General features: G+C 42.3%; 2 protein-coding genes across 3 annotated transcripts in view; one reads left to right on the forward strand and one right to left on the reverse strand.

Moving 5' to 3' along the window:
* LOC116843254 (26S proteasome non-ATPase regulatory subunit 1) overlaps window positions 1–11609 on the forward strand; it is a 56879-nt gene extending 45270 nt beyond the window's left edge. Inside the window, exons 11-14 of the mRNA XM_032813526.1 lie at window positions 8786–9120; window positions 9491–9843; window positions 10528–10876; window positions 11343–11609. Of these exons, the coding sequence (XP_032669417.1) occupies window positions 8786–9120; window positions 9491–9843; window positions 10528–10876; window positions 11343–11413 (1108 nt within the window). The 3' untranslated portion in view covers window positions 11414–11609. The remainder of the gene's footprint in view (window positions 1–8785; window positions 9121–9490; window positions 9844–10527; window positions 10877–11342) is intronic.
* The window catches only part of LOC116843255 (5-hydroxytryptamine receptor 1A), a 60505-nt gene that overhangs the window by 5550 nt on the left and 38413 nt on the right, over window positions 1–16542 (reverse strand). For both annotated transcript variants that reach the window (XM_032813529.1, XM_032813527.1), the window contains 2 exons: window positions 8016–8238; window positions 4839–5163 (listed from right to left, as the gene is read on the reverse strand). In XM_032813529.1, coding sequence (XP_032669420.1) covers window positions 4839–5163; window positions 8016–8238 — 548 coding nt within the window. The remainder of the gene's footprint in view (window positions 1–4838; window positions 5164–8015; window positions 8239–16542) is intronic.

Consider the following 16542-nt stretch of genomic DNA (forward strand, 5'->3'; position numbering starts at 1 on the left):
GAGAGAGAGAGAGAGAGAGAGAGAGAGAGAGAGAGGGGGGGGGAGGAAGAGAGAGGGAGAGAGAGAAAAACACGAGGAGAAGGGCTTTTGTGACGGACTGTGTTTATTTAACTGGAGAAATCGACAAAGAGTGACTCTCGCTTCGAAAAGCTGAGTACTCCCGCGCGATAGAGAAGTGATCTTCGTTTGATGCGTTCAGAGAAGCACGGTCGGTTCTAAGTGCATTCCTTTATTAGAGGCTCACGTGGGGCAAGAGCAGTTTACTTAAGTACGACCGCGAGAGAACGAGCGAGCGAAACTCACCACCTGCAACCCCACTCCTTCGGTCGCCCTTTCCGTCCCCCGGGACCGGTCCGTTTTACACTTTGAATGCCGGCAGCTAAGTGCAATCCACTTTGAGGCCACCGTGTATAAATGGGTTTTCTCGTCGCGGTGACCTTTTTGACGCGTGACCGTCGCGTCGCGTCGCATCGCGCGTCGTCCGAGCCACGTGGCCCACCCCGACAAGATTTTCGAGAAATTCGACCGGCGCGAAAAATGGCCGAGAGGACAAATCGCCTTCTTGTTCGGCTTTTATCTCCCGACAAGCAATTTTACTTCGTTGATAAAGTAAAGGAGGGCGTTTGGCGAAACGAGCAACTTATCTCGGGAGTCGTTTATTACGGAATTTAATTCGATTTATCAGTTGTTAATTATTTTTTAAATGACTTTAAGTTAAGCCTTTCGGCTTCTTTCTAAGAAAATCTCTAAAGAAAAGTTTCGCGATCTGAATTTATCTTTTATAATCTTTACACAAAAAATGACACAATAGATTTTCCTGTGCAAAAATATTTAAAAAATAGTGAATATTTTATGGATATTAATAATATATTTATTTAAATCTAAATTCTCTTAAACAGAATAAATAATTGCTTTCATGAAAAACTAAAGTGTTCTTAATGTTTCAAGAGATTTTATCTTGTTTGAAAAATATTTTATATTAATATAAATAAATATATGTGTTATTAGTAGTAGTTATCTACCGAATAAATATTTACAGTTTCCCATTCTTCCTTTCAGTGTAGGCGAATATTATAATTTTAATATTTTGCGTTTGCGCGATAAAATGGTATTAACAATTAATCAACAAGAAAGCCTCTTGCAGTCGCAAATTTATTTTGCTCTTTGTTATGGGAAGCTGAGTTGAAATGTCGGTTATAAATTATTACAACTAATTTGGTGTTAAATTTAACCGCGCTTTTCAAGAAGGAAAAGGGAAAAATGTCACTCAGAGATTTTCACGATTTAATATACGTTTGAAATTTTAGTGCAGGACGTAATGGGACTTCCAAGTAAAGGTTAATGGGTTCGCTATTAAATAAGAGTTCGCTCTCCGTGATTCCGTTATTGATACGTCCATTAGTAGGTGCAAGAGTAAAAAAACGGAATTTTCGCAGCTGAAAGGAAGCCCGCGATCTCAAAGAGCAGATTGCGAGGTATTTAATGATTGCGCCAATTTACTTTGAGAGATTTTCGCCTTTCAGCGGCGCCCGATCGTGCGATACGATTCCGCTTTTCCGCGCTACGCGGAATTTTTCCAGGCCGCTTGCGCCCTGAAAATCCGCCATCGTGCGTGTCACGGGTGCGCCGTGTGTCTCTTTGGTTTCGAAAGACTTCCGTCGCGACAGCTATCGCATTTCCCGACACCTCTACGTTCCGCAATTTTATCGGGAAGGAAAAGAGACAAGAAGAAGCTTCGAGTCCGTGGAAATTATTCCAGGATCCGCGCAACTCGATCTGCCGAATTTCCATCTCGCGCGGAATCGCGCGAGTTCTGTGCAAATCTGAGATTCTCTTCAATTACGAGCATTTTCGTGATCGCTCTCAGTACCTTACAACCCCTTTAAAGGTTTGACCTTTAAATATATTTCTTGAAGCACTCGCGGGATCAAAGGTAGAACAGAGGATTCAGGATACAACGCGACATACGAGCTTGAAGTTCTCTTTTTGAGAAGCTTCCTTCGAGGGTCGCGTGAACTAAACGCCCGATTTGCGAATTCATCCTGGAAGGTATTGTCGGGTTCACGAATGTTGTTTCCACGAGCCTTTCAGATCGCTGGGAACGATCATCACGACACCGTTTATAGTTCTTCGAGGAAGATTCGCGTAAGCTTCGATAAATGTACTCCGCTCAAAGAATCCAACGTGGATCAAGAGGGGGGGAAATCCAAGAGGCAATGCTCGACGTGACCGTTTACAGGATTCCCGACACATCCTCTCTGAAAATATCTTCAGGATCACGTGCGCTCCCGCTACCTCCTCCTCCGTATATTCACGAATTTGTACTTTACACTGGCAGAAATCGTTAAATTCTTGAGCTCCATTTTCTTTGACTTCTTATCGGCGTTTCGTTCTCCCGATGTTGTTTGGTCCTTTGAAGATTCTTGCTTGAAACGCGCTCCTTTTATAGGACACACGGATCGAGGCAGGGCGGGGACAGAAAATCGAGCAGGCAATACAGCGTAACCGTGGATCGGTGGATTATGATTGAAACATATTTTACTACGACGAGGAGAGAGAAAGAGAGAGAGAGAGAGAGAGAGAGAGAGACGAGGACGGAGCGGGACGACGGCGGGAGGAGTTGGTAGAGTCGTTTAATATTCCCGTCGCACTCTCGACGTTCTCGTTCCACTTTCAGCTTGCGTTTCCCCGTCGATCCGCCGAGACGCTGGAAACTCTAAACGTCGTCAAATATAATTCCCCTCTCACGATTCACTTGCGGTTCGTTCTACCTTCAGGAAGCAGGCGATGATCCTGTATATAAGGCGTCACCCAGATTTTTCTCGCTTTACCTTTATCCCGTATTTTTACGACGAATTTGGGGATGATTTTTTAAATTGGCGTCTTTCACTGCCGATATCTTGATTTTTCGAGATATTGTTGGCGGATGAAAAGTATCAAAAGGGACAAATATCGAGTAGCCCTCTGAGGACTTATAACCGACTAGCTTCAACTATCCGGCGTCGTTTGGGTTATCATAAAGTGTCAAGGGGATAAAGTCAGAGGGAGAGGATGAGGTATCCAGGTTTCATAGTACATGGCCTATATTTTCTACAGGGTCTTAGAGAGTAACTATGCAAAATTTGGTTCGTCAAAGGGCTTAGGAGTTAACATATACTGACGGACATTCTATATATATATCGGAGAGTTTAGTATTATATTTGCGCTTCTGGCCAAGGCTCCTGTGTCCTCGTCGCGGCCATCTTGATTAATGACATTAGAAGCGAGAAAACACACACACGTATGCCTAAAATTCTTGCGAAATATTTTGAAATGAAATGTTATATCCACAAAATGACATTTGTGACCGATTGAGCACATTTGTAAAATATTTCTTTTTTTTGCTCTAACAATCAATAAATAGTCGCAAATTTAACATGATGAAATCATGAGGAAAGGTAGGCTAAAAAGCTTATTAGTTAGAGCGAAAGGAAAGTTTTCAGAATGTTTCACAAATCTGCTCAAACGATTCCAAGGATTACTTGGTGGACATGTCCTGTCATTTCAGCATATTTTGCAAGAATTTTGAGCATACTTTTTCTCCCTACTGACGTCATAAGTCGCAAGTTCCACGGCGAGGGACCAGGAGCCTTAAGAGAAACTTTTTATCTGAGTTATTCTTCTTGGTAGAAAAATGTCAAGAGATCTGAGATGCATTCAGACCGAATATCGATCAGACTTTGCAGATTTACGTAATAAATTTTGGCTACAAACAAAGAATACTTGTCGCAGAAACTTTTCTGTGTAAGTCGCGTGCGGCGTTCTCAGGGGGTTTTCTTCGGGAAATCTGTCAAATGTCGCACGCGATGCTTTTAATTCGCAAATTTCCTGCCCTCCGGGAGGTAGACACTAATTTCATCGTGCACACTGAGTCCGATTACAAACGCAAGAATCGTTTTGTTTGTGACTTTCCGAAGGTCGCTTCCGAGTATACCGTGCGACATGAACTCGCCCGAAACGCCGGTCATAATAGTAAGTTGACTTGACGCGCGGGCTAACCGCGTCGTGGCAGTCACGGTGTTCCGCGAGCTGGAGTGACAAAGTGACACAAATTCGTGCCGTCGTATTGCCACAGAAACGCTCCGCCGTCAGGCACAATGGCGTGTTTTGAGAGCCGAGGTTACAACGCGATGGATATGTGCGTTAATAATTGAGAGCTTCTCCATGAAAACCTAGACAAGCTCAGAAATTCCCTCTTTGTAAAATTGCGCCAGAGAGAAATGTCACCTTCGTGCGCGCAAGGTGTTCCGCGCAAAACGAATCAGTTATATTCGACGATGTCGGATAGAGAAGAAAATAATAATAACGAACTCTTGATGATGCAAATGAAGTAAAGGTCGTGTAGAGACGAATTTTCCGAATTAAAGTCAAATAAATCCAAGTATAAACAGTGCCATTTACTTTGGAACATTCACGATTCTCTGAGGAATCTCTTTTAAAAATAGAAGAAAAACATATCTATACAAATCCGTTGTGAATGAAATGAAGATCAAACGAGAAGAATTAGCAGTATTTCTTGTGTCTGTTAATTACTGTTTGTACATTACTTGCCCATTTATGACCTTTTGTCATTTATGAGTGTCACGGTTTATATTTTCAATTTGTGCACTTTTTTACCTATTGCTTCTCGTACATTTGCTTCGTTCCTTTCGTTGGGATCGTCAAGGTTTCCATGAATTTTACTCACACGATGCAAGTGACGGGAGATTTAATGATAAAATATAAGGGAAGCCCGTGTGGAAAGGACAGCCTTGGTTCTCAAGCATGACTGGCTGATTTCTGACACAAGTCGGCCATACCCGTTGCGGAAGCTGCATCTGCGGTGCGATGGCCCGTGTTGATGCTGCTGCTGATGCTGAGACGTCGATCTCGATGGAGTCTGGCTTCCGGGGTTGGCCATTCCCTCGAGACCCCTCGACAGCTTCAGCATCTCCGCGCCGAAGGCGTGAAGGGCGGACATGGCCGAGGGTGGTGGTTCGCTTTCCGGGAGCCAAAGCTCATGGGTGTCGAGGGTAGTCAGCTCGGTGTCGGTTGACGTGCCGGAAGTGTGCTGCGGGGTGCCGCCGCTCCCGCCGGAGCTTTTGTTGAGAAGGAACCGCTTCCAGGTGCCTCGCCTTTCGAGACCTGTAAATTATCGGGCAGCATCGAGTCTTTTAGCGTTTTATCGAAATTCCAGCGATTTGTTAATCTAATAATTTTTTCCTCTTTATTTTTTTGGGGAGAAACTTCTGCAGTGTTTTTTCAACTGGAAATTTTTTCTATGTGAGATTCTAGTGGTTTTGACAGCCGGGCAATATTGGAGAACAGGATTGCAGCGAGCTTTTATCGGAAGACGGTTTGAGCAATTTTAGTGGATGGGAGATGTGAAACGATTTCTTGGAGCGCAAAGCAGTTTAGTTGGAACATTTCCTGAAGAATATAAGTTTTGTGAGCGGTAATGAAACGAGAATGTCGGAATGTTTTTGAGGCGAAGCGAGTCACAATTGTGGTTTGGTCGATCCTCTTCGGGATAGCCGATTGTTCTTATAAGCTATTCGTGTGCTTCTGTTTTGCTGCACTGTTGTGTATAATTCCCCGTGCATCGTGTTTGCCATTGAAAATACGAGGCTGACGACAGTCACATGATTAATGGCGGCGGAACGGTTCGTTTTTACGGAAAGATCGATCCCAAGATCGACGATGGGACTGGACGGCGGACTTCTGCCTAGCGTTCTCGCGACAAGAAATTTCGTCAGCACGAACCCACCCTCAACTCACCAACGTCCACGACGAGATATGCAAATTCCGGCCATTATGCAAAGATCCCGGATGCGACACAATATGCTAAGGAGGCCGCTTCCGGCTACTCGTCGAAATGAAATTAATCGATACTTCTCATGGCGCGAGCTCCATTCACAGGCACTTAGTATTCTTTGGGATTCGGGGATTGCAGCACGCGACGCGTGCTAAAATCCTTTGAGTGCCTCGTGTCGTGAGAAGAGCTTATGTTTTATACAGCGGGCGCGTTGAAGATGTATTGAGACTTTAGAAGATGGAAGGGTGTGAATCGAAAATGAAACTCTATTAGATTTTTTAACATTATATTAAAGATACGCACACAAAGCGTATGATGAATAAAACACGCAAAAAATGGCCCTTTCAGGAAAATTCCCCTACTTGTACACTGAGAGAATAAATATTTAAAAACAAAATATATTGATTCGATAAATATTAATAACTTATTACTAATATATATATATATATATATATATATATATATATATATATATATATATATATATATATATATATTTACATCGAGAAAAAATGTCTTTCTTTCTTTCTTTAAAAAAGATATACATTTTCCTAAAGCCGCGTTGCTCTTCATGAAAACAATTGTTTATCGTATTTAAAAAAAGAATTTAAATTGAAGTAAACATGTTTTGAATATGTTTACTTCAATGTGGACATGTGTATATTATTAATACTCCCCCACATATTAATTTTTTTAATTTTTTTAGATATTTTTTCTATCTCTCAGTGTATAAACATTTTCAGAGGGATTTTCAGTTGAATTTAATGTTCTTAATTTATATTGTTTCTTCTTGTTCGAACATTTCTCAAGATCATTTATCATTAATTGCGAAGCTGTCTGCAGTGGAAGCTGATTTTAAAATATGTAAACGTATTTTTAAGGAAGAAGAAAAGCATCTTGCCTTTAAATTACCAGTCAATATTTATTCTTGGCGTCTTGAATTCTACATTGCCTCGAGCGCGACTCGCTTCTTGCTCAAATCGCTCACGAAACATGACGAAAGTGCGTTTTAAAACGCAATAATTGCGCGATGTAGCATGTTGAATGACAAAATGCATTTCCGTGTGAAGTTGGTGTGCAAATTCCGTTTGTCGCGGTAATCGGAAGGTTGTTGGGCAAAATCAAAGCGACAATAAACGGTGGCTTCCGGCGAAACTTTCTGCCCCGGAAGGGAGAGGCTCTCTCTCTCTTTTTCTCTCTCTCTCTCTCACGTCTTCTCTCTGAAGAGTGCTTTGTTTCAGAACGGCGAATTTGCGCAGCTCGGGAAACGTTTATGAGACGCCTACGAGGCGCGGTTTCCTTTGAAGTATCGCCGCCGGAAGCCGGCCGATAAATCGGAATAAATAATTTTTATATCGTGCGGAGAAACTAAATCACACACAGCCGCCGCTTCTGTATTCTGCGGCTCGTTTTCGAATAACTGTGCCCTCGGGGAAAAAGCAGGAAATATTGTCGCGCGGGAGAATCGCTCGGTAGTGGGCGAAAAAAAAATTTTAAATTGGAAAGAAGAACATTTGGCGATATGTAGCTATATCCATTATTTTTATTTCTCTTTTATTCACAAGTGGAAATCTCGCAAAAAGGAGAAAATTGACGAAAGTACGATCTGGACAGTAGCGGCAATGCTCTTTATTTCTTTTTTATCATCATTGGACGGACAGGAAAAGAACAGGAAATTTGACAGAAGTGGTCTTGATGGAATAGTGAAATTCTTAACATGCAAGATAAAAGACACTACGCTTGCGTAGGGCCCAGAACGCTGATATACTTGAGCGTTGAAGGCCGTGAATTATCAATCAAACGCACTTATATTTAGTTTATCATAAATTTATATTTGAAAAGGAAAAAGAGAGAGGAAGAAATAATCAACTAATGAAAGCTCAAAGAATATGCAAGAATTGTTCGAGACCTACAGAGTGGGTTCTATAACTTTTAACAATAGTGTTGTTATGTTGTCGTTGCGTAGGTTTTCTATCATACATTATACCCGCGCAATGACAACGCAACGATAATGACATTGTTGTTAAAAAAGTAAATCGAAATAGGACCGATAAAAAGACGGGAATGTATGCGAGTGTTTCGTGTAGATCTGGGGTAGCGGTCGGGTGAGCCCGGAATTTCTGTCCCGTGGGAGGGTGGAGAAGGAGTGTAAACAGGCTAGTGTACGTGACAATACACTAACCTGCTGCAGAGGGTGCGCCCTGAGGAGCACCCAACCATCCCGATGACCAACCTGCTGCAGTCCCACCGATGTTCTGCTGTTGCTCCGCCAGCAGTCTCACCGTTAACGCATACGTTAGCAGCATAACACCCAGGGGAATATAGAAACATATTATGCTACCAATTAACTTGTAAAGAGGGTCCGGGATCTGACATTCTCCGTCCACCAGCACCGACTCGTCTTCCTAAAACAGAACGAAAGCAGGAAATTAACATCCGACGCGTGTATTATACAATATATATAATATAATTTATTATTACAATATATAATTTATTATTATTATATACTTATATTACTTATTATTATTGTATTATTATTGTATATTATTCGAAAGATGAAAAGAATTGAACAAATTGGTAGATATATTATTATATCTGATGTGCTAATTAAAATTAACACTAACACGAATCATTCGTGGCATTTTAATTGGTTGATATAGGAATATAAAATAATTACAGTCGCGTGACATCGCACGACACAAGAAAGAAAATATTTTATTAACCAATGTTAATTAGAAAAATGTGAAAGAAGCAATGGGACGGGATATGAAATTGGTGAAAAAAAGATATCGAGAATATTCGTTCTACTGGATTATGATTAAACTTTAATGATGATGCAGTTTTATATCTGCCGCGAGCTTTTATCGTTATTTGATTGTGCGACTGTTCGCGTGCACACAAGCAGGAATCAGGAGCCGAGAATTAGGAGCACGATTGTCTTGTATGTTCCAGGACTCCGGAGCAATGTCCCAGTGTTGTCTCGCTCTTGGCGGAGAGCTACAATCCTCATGTGAGATACGGCGCGGCAATGGCTTTAGGTATCGCCTGTGCTGGTACAGGCCTGAAGGAGGCTATCGCGTTGCTGGACCCAATGACGAATGACCCCGTGAACTTCGTCAGGCAAGGCGCGTTGATCGCCTCCGCCATGATCCTGATCCAACAGACGGAATCTACATGTCCCCGCGTCAAGGATTTTCGAGCTCTATACGCCAAAGTAGTAGTGGATAAACACGAGGATGTCATGGCGAAGTTCGGAGCTATTTTGGCGCAAGGAATCATCGACGCCGGTAAGTCTTCAAGAAGAAGTTTCCTATGTGTAACCGAGTCTGGCGGAGACATTTGAGAATCCTCGTTTCGATCCACGATAAAATTTTCTTGGATCTTCGAAACGTACGTCTTTCGACTTTTACTGCTTTTCTCATCCTGAACTCCTCGGATCTTGAGAGTTTCTCGATCCCGCGTGAATCTGCCGCCGCAAGCAACCGAGAGCCTTCACCTTTATCGGCACAGCTTTTTAGAGTTCCGATAATCCCGATAATCTTCTCCCTCCCTCTCTCTCTCTCTCTCTCCTTTTCTTTCTTTCTTTCCTGAGGCCATGGAAAAGCGATTGCTAGCATAGCCGCGAAATAAAAACGCACGGACTTGCGTCTTTCTCAGGTGGCCGCAACGTGACCGTGTCACTGCAATCGAGAACGGGTCATACGAATATGCTGGCGGTGGTTGGAGCCTTGGTGTTCACCCAGTACTGGTACTGGTTCCCGCTGGCGCACTGCTTGGCCTTGGCCTTCACACCAACGTGCCTGATCGCGCTCAACGCCCAGCTGAAGATGCCCAAGCTGGAGATCAGGTCGAACGCCAGACCGAGTGTTTACGCTTATCCTGCGCCCCTCGAGGAGAAGAAGCGGGAGGAGAGGGAGAAGGTCACCACTGCCGTGCTCAGCATCGCAGCGCGTGCCAGGCGACGGGAGTCCGAGAGAAGGGCCAGGGATTCGCACGAGAAGATGGACGTGGTTAGTTGAGGGGAAACATTGTTTACTCGCCTGTCCTTTTCTTGGCGAACACGCTCGGAGGAGTTCCGATAAGGAGTGTCCCAGGGATTTGGTTTTGATATCGAGGCTTCTGTATAACGTACGAGCGGTGAATCCGTCTCCAATTGCGGGATCCTCGAGAATCTCAGGATTCTGAATTTTTTGCTCCTGCGCTTCTCCTCACGAAAATGATTCGGAATTTTTTTTGATTTTTGGATCCACGGGCTGATGTCTTGGATCTCGAAACTTTTGGATCTACGTAGGTCTTTGAATTTTTGAACGAATTTTATGAGCTTTTTTGATTTCTTGCACGATATACCTTGAATTTATAGATTTCTACATTTTTAACACTCTTGGATTTGTTGACAAAACTTTTAAACTCGCGATTTTGCGGATTCTATATTTTTTATTTTAAGTGTTCAAATATATCAAACTTCAAGTTAGAAGATTCATTACCTTTGGACGGGATTCCTCACGTTTATGTTGTCAGAAAATCCAATTTTTTTTTTCTGAAACGTCGACGTTCGTTAGGAACATCCTATCTTGGAACTTTATAATGCAAAAACACGGAAAAGGACACGCTAACAGATTTTAATTACGTCGCCTGTCGCGACGGGAAGTGCGGAGGTTTGTTTCATAGGAAGGGAAAATAATGAAAAATTGCAGGATCCGCCCTCGGAGACGAAGGAGTTGCCGGAGGTGAAGGAAGCGTCATCTTCGAAGGAGAAGGACGAAAAGAAGAAGGACAAAGATGAGAAGGAGACTAAGGAGGTCAAAGATCCCAAGGAGAAGACCGAGAAGAAGGGCAAGGACGAAGAGAAGGAGAAGAAGGAACCGGAACCGAACTTCGAGATTCTTCAAAATCCCGCTCGAGTTTTGCGTCAGCAATTGAAGGTTATTCAGCTGGTCGAGGGCAGTCATTACGTTCCTGTCAAAGATATTCAAATTGGTGGTATCGTCATGGTCAAGCACATCCAAACCGATACCGAGGAGGAACTAGTCGAACCTGTCGCCGGTGAGTAATCGATTCTCAATTCACTCATTTCAAGTAGCAAGAAAAAGGTCCTTTAAATTTTGAAATTCAGCAAGCATGATCTCGCGAAAGAAAAATTATTCATCAATATTAGTATAGGGAAGAATTTACAGTAATATATTGGGACAGTCAAAGTACAGGAAGAGATTTGCAGCAATATTGTTGCTCTTTAAATTTTTTAGCTTTGTACAATTTATGTATTTGATATTGTAAAATTTAACTGCGAAATTTTCGTTTTTATACTGTTCCATAGAAGATAAATGCGATTGCGGTGTATTGAAGCAATTAAAAGATCCTTCGTATCGTTATCGTGACTTTTGTGGCGTGTAATAATTCCGAATGTGCGAGTCCGTAATTGGGTGGGCGGCAGTTCGATTAGTTTTCTGGCTGACTAGCAAGCACGTGAGTGTTGTAGGCGTGTGCTGTGAAAGCTTCCGGTTTGTTTCAGCCTTCGGGCCAAAGCCCGACGAGGAGAAGGAAGCCGAGCCGCCCGAGCCCTTCGAGTACACCGAGGATTAAGGGGTGAAAACACGCGTCGCCTCGTTCTGTCATCCCGACACGCCCGTCATTCGTCATCGCGATGAAATCGCGATACACTCGTCCTCACTTTCCGTTAATATCACACGCCTGTTTTTTTATATTCGTCGCGATTCCCATCTATATGTTTAATTAGCAAAGTATTGCGAACTCGAATAAATTTATTGCGTCAAAGACACCCGTGTTATCAATCATTCTCACCTCGCCATCCGTTAACCACGTTTCCCAACCGAGAAAATAAATTAACGAATAGCCTGCAGATTTAATTATTTACGAAATTATGAATGGGGATTCTTTTTCTATGAGATAATAATGCGCAATGTGATTTCACTTCTTTTCATCTTAGGAAAGAACTCTCTGGGGTTATAACTGCGTTGTAGGAAGTGCACAACAAGGGAGCATTCAAGATATGTTGCGAAATAATTCTCATAGTGCGCGATGATCATAAGTAAGCTCGCTGTCGGAATCTTCACGACTCTTGTTCTTTTATAAATTGTTTACGAACGTTAATTAATGTCAGAGACATATAAGAGACACAGAAAAATGTCAGAGACACACGAAAAGAAAGCAAGAGAGAGAAAAAGAGAGAGCACACATGAATAAAGAGGGAATCGTATTTTTGTAATTTTATTCGAACACTTTATTTCCACGTTTCACGAGAGACCGCCGAGGGGAATTATCATGAAGCAACAATTCTCCATAATTCATTGTATTCATCACTAAACTTTGATGTGGAACTCGTAGGGCGGTCTATTACCACCCAGCCAGCCCTTTTCGCGGAGCGGACATGAATCTTGCCTGAAGTATACTTCCGTCCTCAGTCACCGTCTGCCCGTTAATGGTCAGCTCGTATTCCAGTTCCGTGCCGACGGAATGATCGAGCGAAGGTCGTAATGTCCGCTGATGAGTGCAGGGAGATGCAACCCTCCGTGACGAGATTGCGCGCACGTGCAGGTCCGCGCGTGTGTTGTGTGCGGCACGTCGCCGCACGTGTCGCGCGTTGAACGCCGAAGCGGCGAGTTCCGCTCGACGTCAGTCGATAATACTCGACGCGACAGTCGAAGAAGCTGGGCTTGCCGGTCGAGTCGTGATGTCATTACGCTCTTTAATTTGTCAGGATGTTTCAAGGACGGGAGGAGATCGGACAGGCACGCGCGGAGAAAATCGAGGACGAGAGGACTCCGGGATCCGGTAAGTCGAGACGTCGAAAGTGGATGGATACTTAGAAGCACATCGAGACGCCGGGAATTCAAAGCATTGGAGAGGATCTTGAGATTTCTGCGCTCCCCTGAGAATTTTCGGACTCGGATATAGGCGGAGATCTGAGAATTCTCTTGCATTCTTGGCGAGTTCCGATTACGGAAACGAAAAAGCCGAGTTACAATGCTCTCGCTCGCGAAGTAACTCACTCGGACGAGATAATATTGAAACAAAAGGAGAATGCGGAATATTTCTATATAAAACCAGGCTCGCGGAATATTTTTGTCCTCCTTGGTGCTCACCCTTTCTCGCCACCGCTGCCGTCGACGTCGGGCGCATTTCAGTCGGTGCATCGGATGGAATTTTGAATGAGCACGGCTGCCGCGAAATTCCCGCGATCGATACCCCGTAAGGAAACGCGCTTGGTAAATGGCGCTGCCGCCAACTCGCTGTGAAACTTGTCCGACAAACTCGTCGATGGTTTGCGGTGTGTTCGTCTCACTAAGAAACGAAAGTAGTTGGCGCATTTGCGGGAGAGCGAGAGAGAGAGAGAGAGAGAGAGAGAGAGAGAGAGAGAGAGAGAGAGAGAGAGCTGCTTGCCGGAAACTTTTGAACGACGATGAACACAAGCCGGCTAGGCAAGAAAATAATCTGTTAGACGTGTACACGCGCCGTGAACATTCCGTGAAAGCCGTAGCGCTCGGTGGGTTATTTTCCAGACCGAATTTGCAGTCGTGCTTTTGTTCGCGAAAATTCAAGGCGACGTCTAATTACTTCATTGTTGCCGTTGCCTCTTTCTCTTTCTCGCGGCGCGATGTATTTTTCTCCGTGTACTACGACAACAACATGATACGATAATGCACGTATCTGTAATGGTAATGATTAATATCATTAAGAAGTAAAAAGGGTGAAAAGTTGAATCTACAATGAGTGTTTCTTATTCTCTGAATTTCTCGGAATGAAAGAGAGAAGCTAAGCTCATAAGATTTTAGCTAAGATTTTGTGGTATTTGAAATATTATTTTTTGATGAAATTGTAACGCTGTTGATAGGCAAATAGCTATTGATCAATTCTGCTAGTTATAACGGATTTGATCAACGATTCAGTTAATCAGAGCTTGATAAAAGTCATCTTAAATTAATAAATATTAACATTCATATATATATAATTATTTTATATATTATTAAATATATATATATATATATATATAATTCATATTATTTTATTGATAAAATTTTCATTTTTTCATTGCTTGCAATATTTCCTATACGTTTTCTGTAAGAATTCTAATGATATTTATTTTGACAGAATATGTATTTTTTAGGCCATTTTGATGGCGAGGCATATTTTGATACTTATATATCTTTAATCTACTCATAAATAGCTATAATTTTATTTAAAAAAATTTGAGATTTCAAATGCCACAAGGTGAATCTAAACCTGACTGCATTCTTTCACTCAAAAGTAGTGTGAGCAGCGCGAGCAGTGTTAGGCATCAATCGATTAAAATTTTAAATAAAGTAATCAGTGAATCAATAGTCAAAACAAATCAATTATTATATGCAATCACGAATAGTTAAATTAATTTTACCGACTGATGAAATTAATTATTAATCAGCGTGTAATTAGTCAAATCAAAGTTTCATCAATAATTATATAATAATTGATTATATTATACAGTCGAATTATTCTATTAAGTTAATCAATCTATTTTGTACATGACAATTGATTAATCCTGATTTGTCAACTATTTTAGTCAATTAATAGGTTCAATCGGTTAATGCCCAACGCTGCCACGGAATCACTCGAATTCGAGTGTTTTTTCACTCATACAGAGTGAATTCTCCACTTTCAGTAGTCAATTGAGCATTTCGATTCGAAATTGAAGAGTAAATCTGACGTACTCCATTGTCATGGAAACATATTTTTCGCTCTAATCGATTTGAACACTCGCTCACATGGAGTCAGGATGTCCTCCAAGTTTGAGTGAGACAGTCACTCTTGTCACTTCGAGTGGCAATGTTTCCACAATCGCTTCGAGTGAAAACACCGCCACTTATCACTCGTTTCGAGGGAGACTCCATTCCAAGAAATTTAGAGAGCACTCATTAAATTCCTTTGAATAAAATTTCACTCGAAAAGTGGAATGACCACCGAGTCACTCGAACTCGCGTAACTTTTCGTTCATATAGGGTGAGCTCTCCACTTTGACTCCACTTTTTCTCCTTTTCACTTGTTTCGAGTGAGATTCCGCCTCAAGAAGTTTAGAGAATATTAAAACGTCTCACATCTCGTATATTGCCGTTTTATTAAATCTCCGACTAAATATGATGGAGATGAAGGGAAAAGGGGGAGAGGATGAAAGATAAACGTATTAAAATATTTTAATATTTCGTTTGAAAAATACTAGGAAACAAACTGAACGGCGTGAATGGAGTGCGCGTTCGGTGTGTGTTTATAGTATCATAAATTATTACCAAGAGAGGAAAGAGGGCGTCATCGTTTTGCAATTTGTAAACTGATTGAACCGTAAGGTAATCGTATTTTAAACGAAACGCGGAATATCATACAAGAATAATACGCGGAGTTGTTTGAAATGCAAGTTGCACGTGTCCGCTACATTTCGCGGCGTCGGCCTCGCTTCTACGGCGATATATTTAATACGCGATTTTTGAGGGCAATTGCGGCGCAAACGCGGCAGCGGCAGAAATGCGCGAGCGGTTGAAGGGCTAGTTAAGAATTTACGAGCGCCGGCTTTCCGAAACAGCGGACGCCGTTTTATAATGTAGCGTCGCTTCATTTCGCGCATTAATTTCGCCCCCGTCGGGAAAATATCGTTGGTCTCGTTCCGTTGCTCGGATGCCGGGCCGATGAAAAACGGCGGATGCACTCCCTCGTATATACGCGTATATAAATCCATCTGCCCTTATCCCGCCGAATGATCGATGAGCGACACTTCCCGCGAACGGCGATAAACTTTCGCGTTGTGACAGAGCCGGGACCAGCATCAATAGCATTGATGGCTTCACGCGCCCGAAATTGATACTTGCGCATCGATCTTTCGTAAAGCAACTTTTACAAGCGGCTGGAAGACGACGAAGCGTGCCGCATGGAACGTCTTGCGTGCGCGATGTTTCATTATGATGCAACAAAAATTACCCCGAAAGCCAAGCTGCGGAACGTTTACGGAAGCGGTTTTCAGTATAAATTCCATGCACGAGAAGAGAGAGAGAGGAGGGAGGGGGAAGGGAGAAAATATTAATGGGCGAAATTTAACATTTGCTGCACGAAGTTGAAAACGTACCGGCGTCTTTCGATCCTTCGACTCATCTGAAAAAGCCACGTTCGATCGAAGCGAGATTACGAAAATGGATTTCTGTTTTCTGAGCGGGTGCTTCGTGCGGTGATAAGCGACAGACAAAAAAATTGTGTCACGCGGTCACCAAGATTCACGGCTGCAAACACGACCCTTGCACCTGAACTCCTTATATTTAACGAGCTGTTGCTCGAAATAGAGAAGTTGAGAGGGCAAGCAGCAAGGCAACAGTTCTGGCTGTTGAATTTTTTTGAAAACTCCCCAAGCAGAACAGGAAATCACGATGACGTCAAAGTAACAAGGAAACGATTGAGTCATGATTGAAAAGTGAATTTTTAATCATTTTACCTCGTCATGTTAATGTCATCGTGATTCTTTCCTGCGTGATCGATTCGAGTGTCTCATACATGGCAAAAAACATTCAGTGCGCGTTACCAGAAATATTTAATTGTGAGCCCATCCCAATTACCTTTGTATGATGATACAATGAAAAAATGATGAAAAAAAGTAGTCTTGCAGTCCGAAAATTGTACTTGTAGTAGCAAAAATTATTTAGATACGAGAAATAATTATATAAAAATTTTATATAAGAAAT

This window comes from Odontomachus brunneus, unplaced genomic scaffold (assembly GCF_010583005.1).
Source record: "Odontomachus brunneus isolate Ranch 3 - 2012 unplaced genomic scaffold, Obru_v1 Obru_scaffold_031, whole genome shotgun sequence".
Taxonomy (NCBI): domain Eukaryota; kingdom Metazoa; phylum Arthropoda; class Insecta; order Hymenoptera; family Formicidae; genus Odontomachus; species Odontomachus brunneus.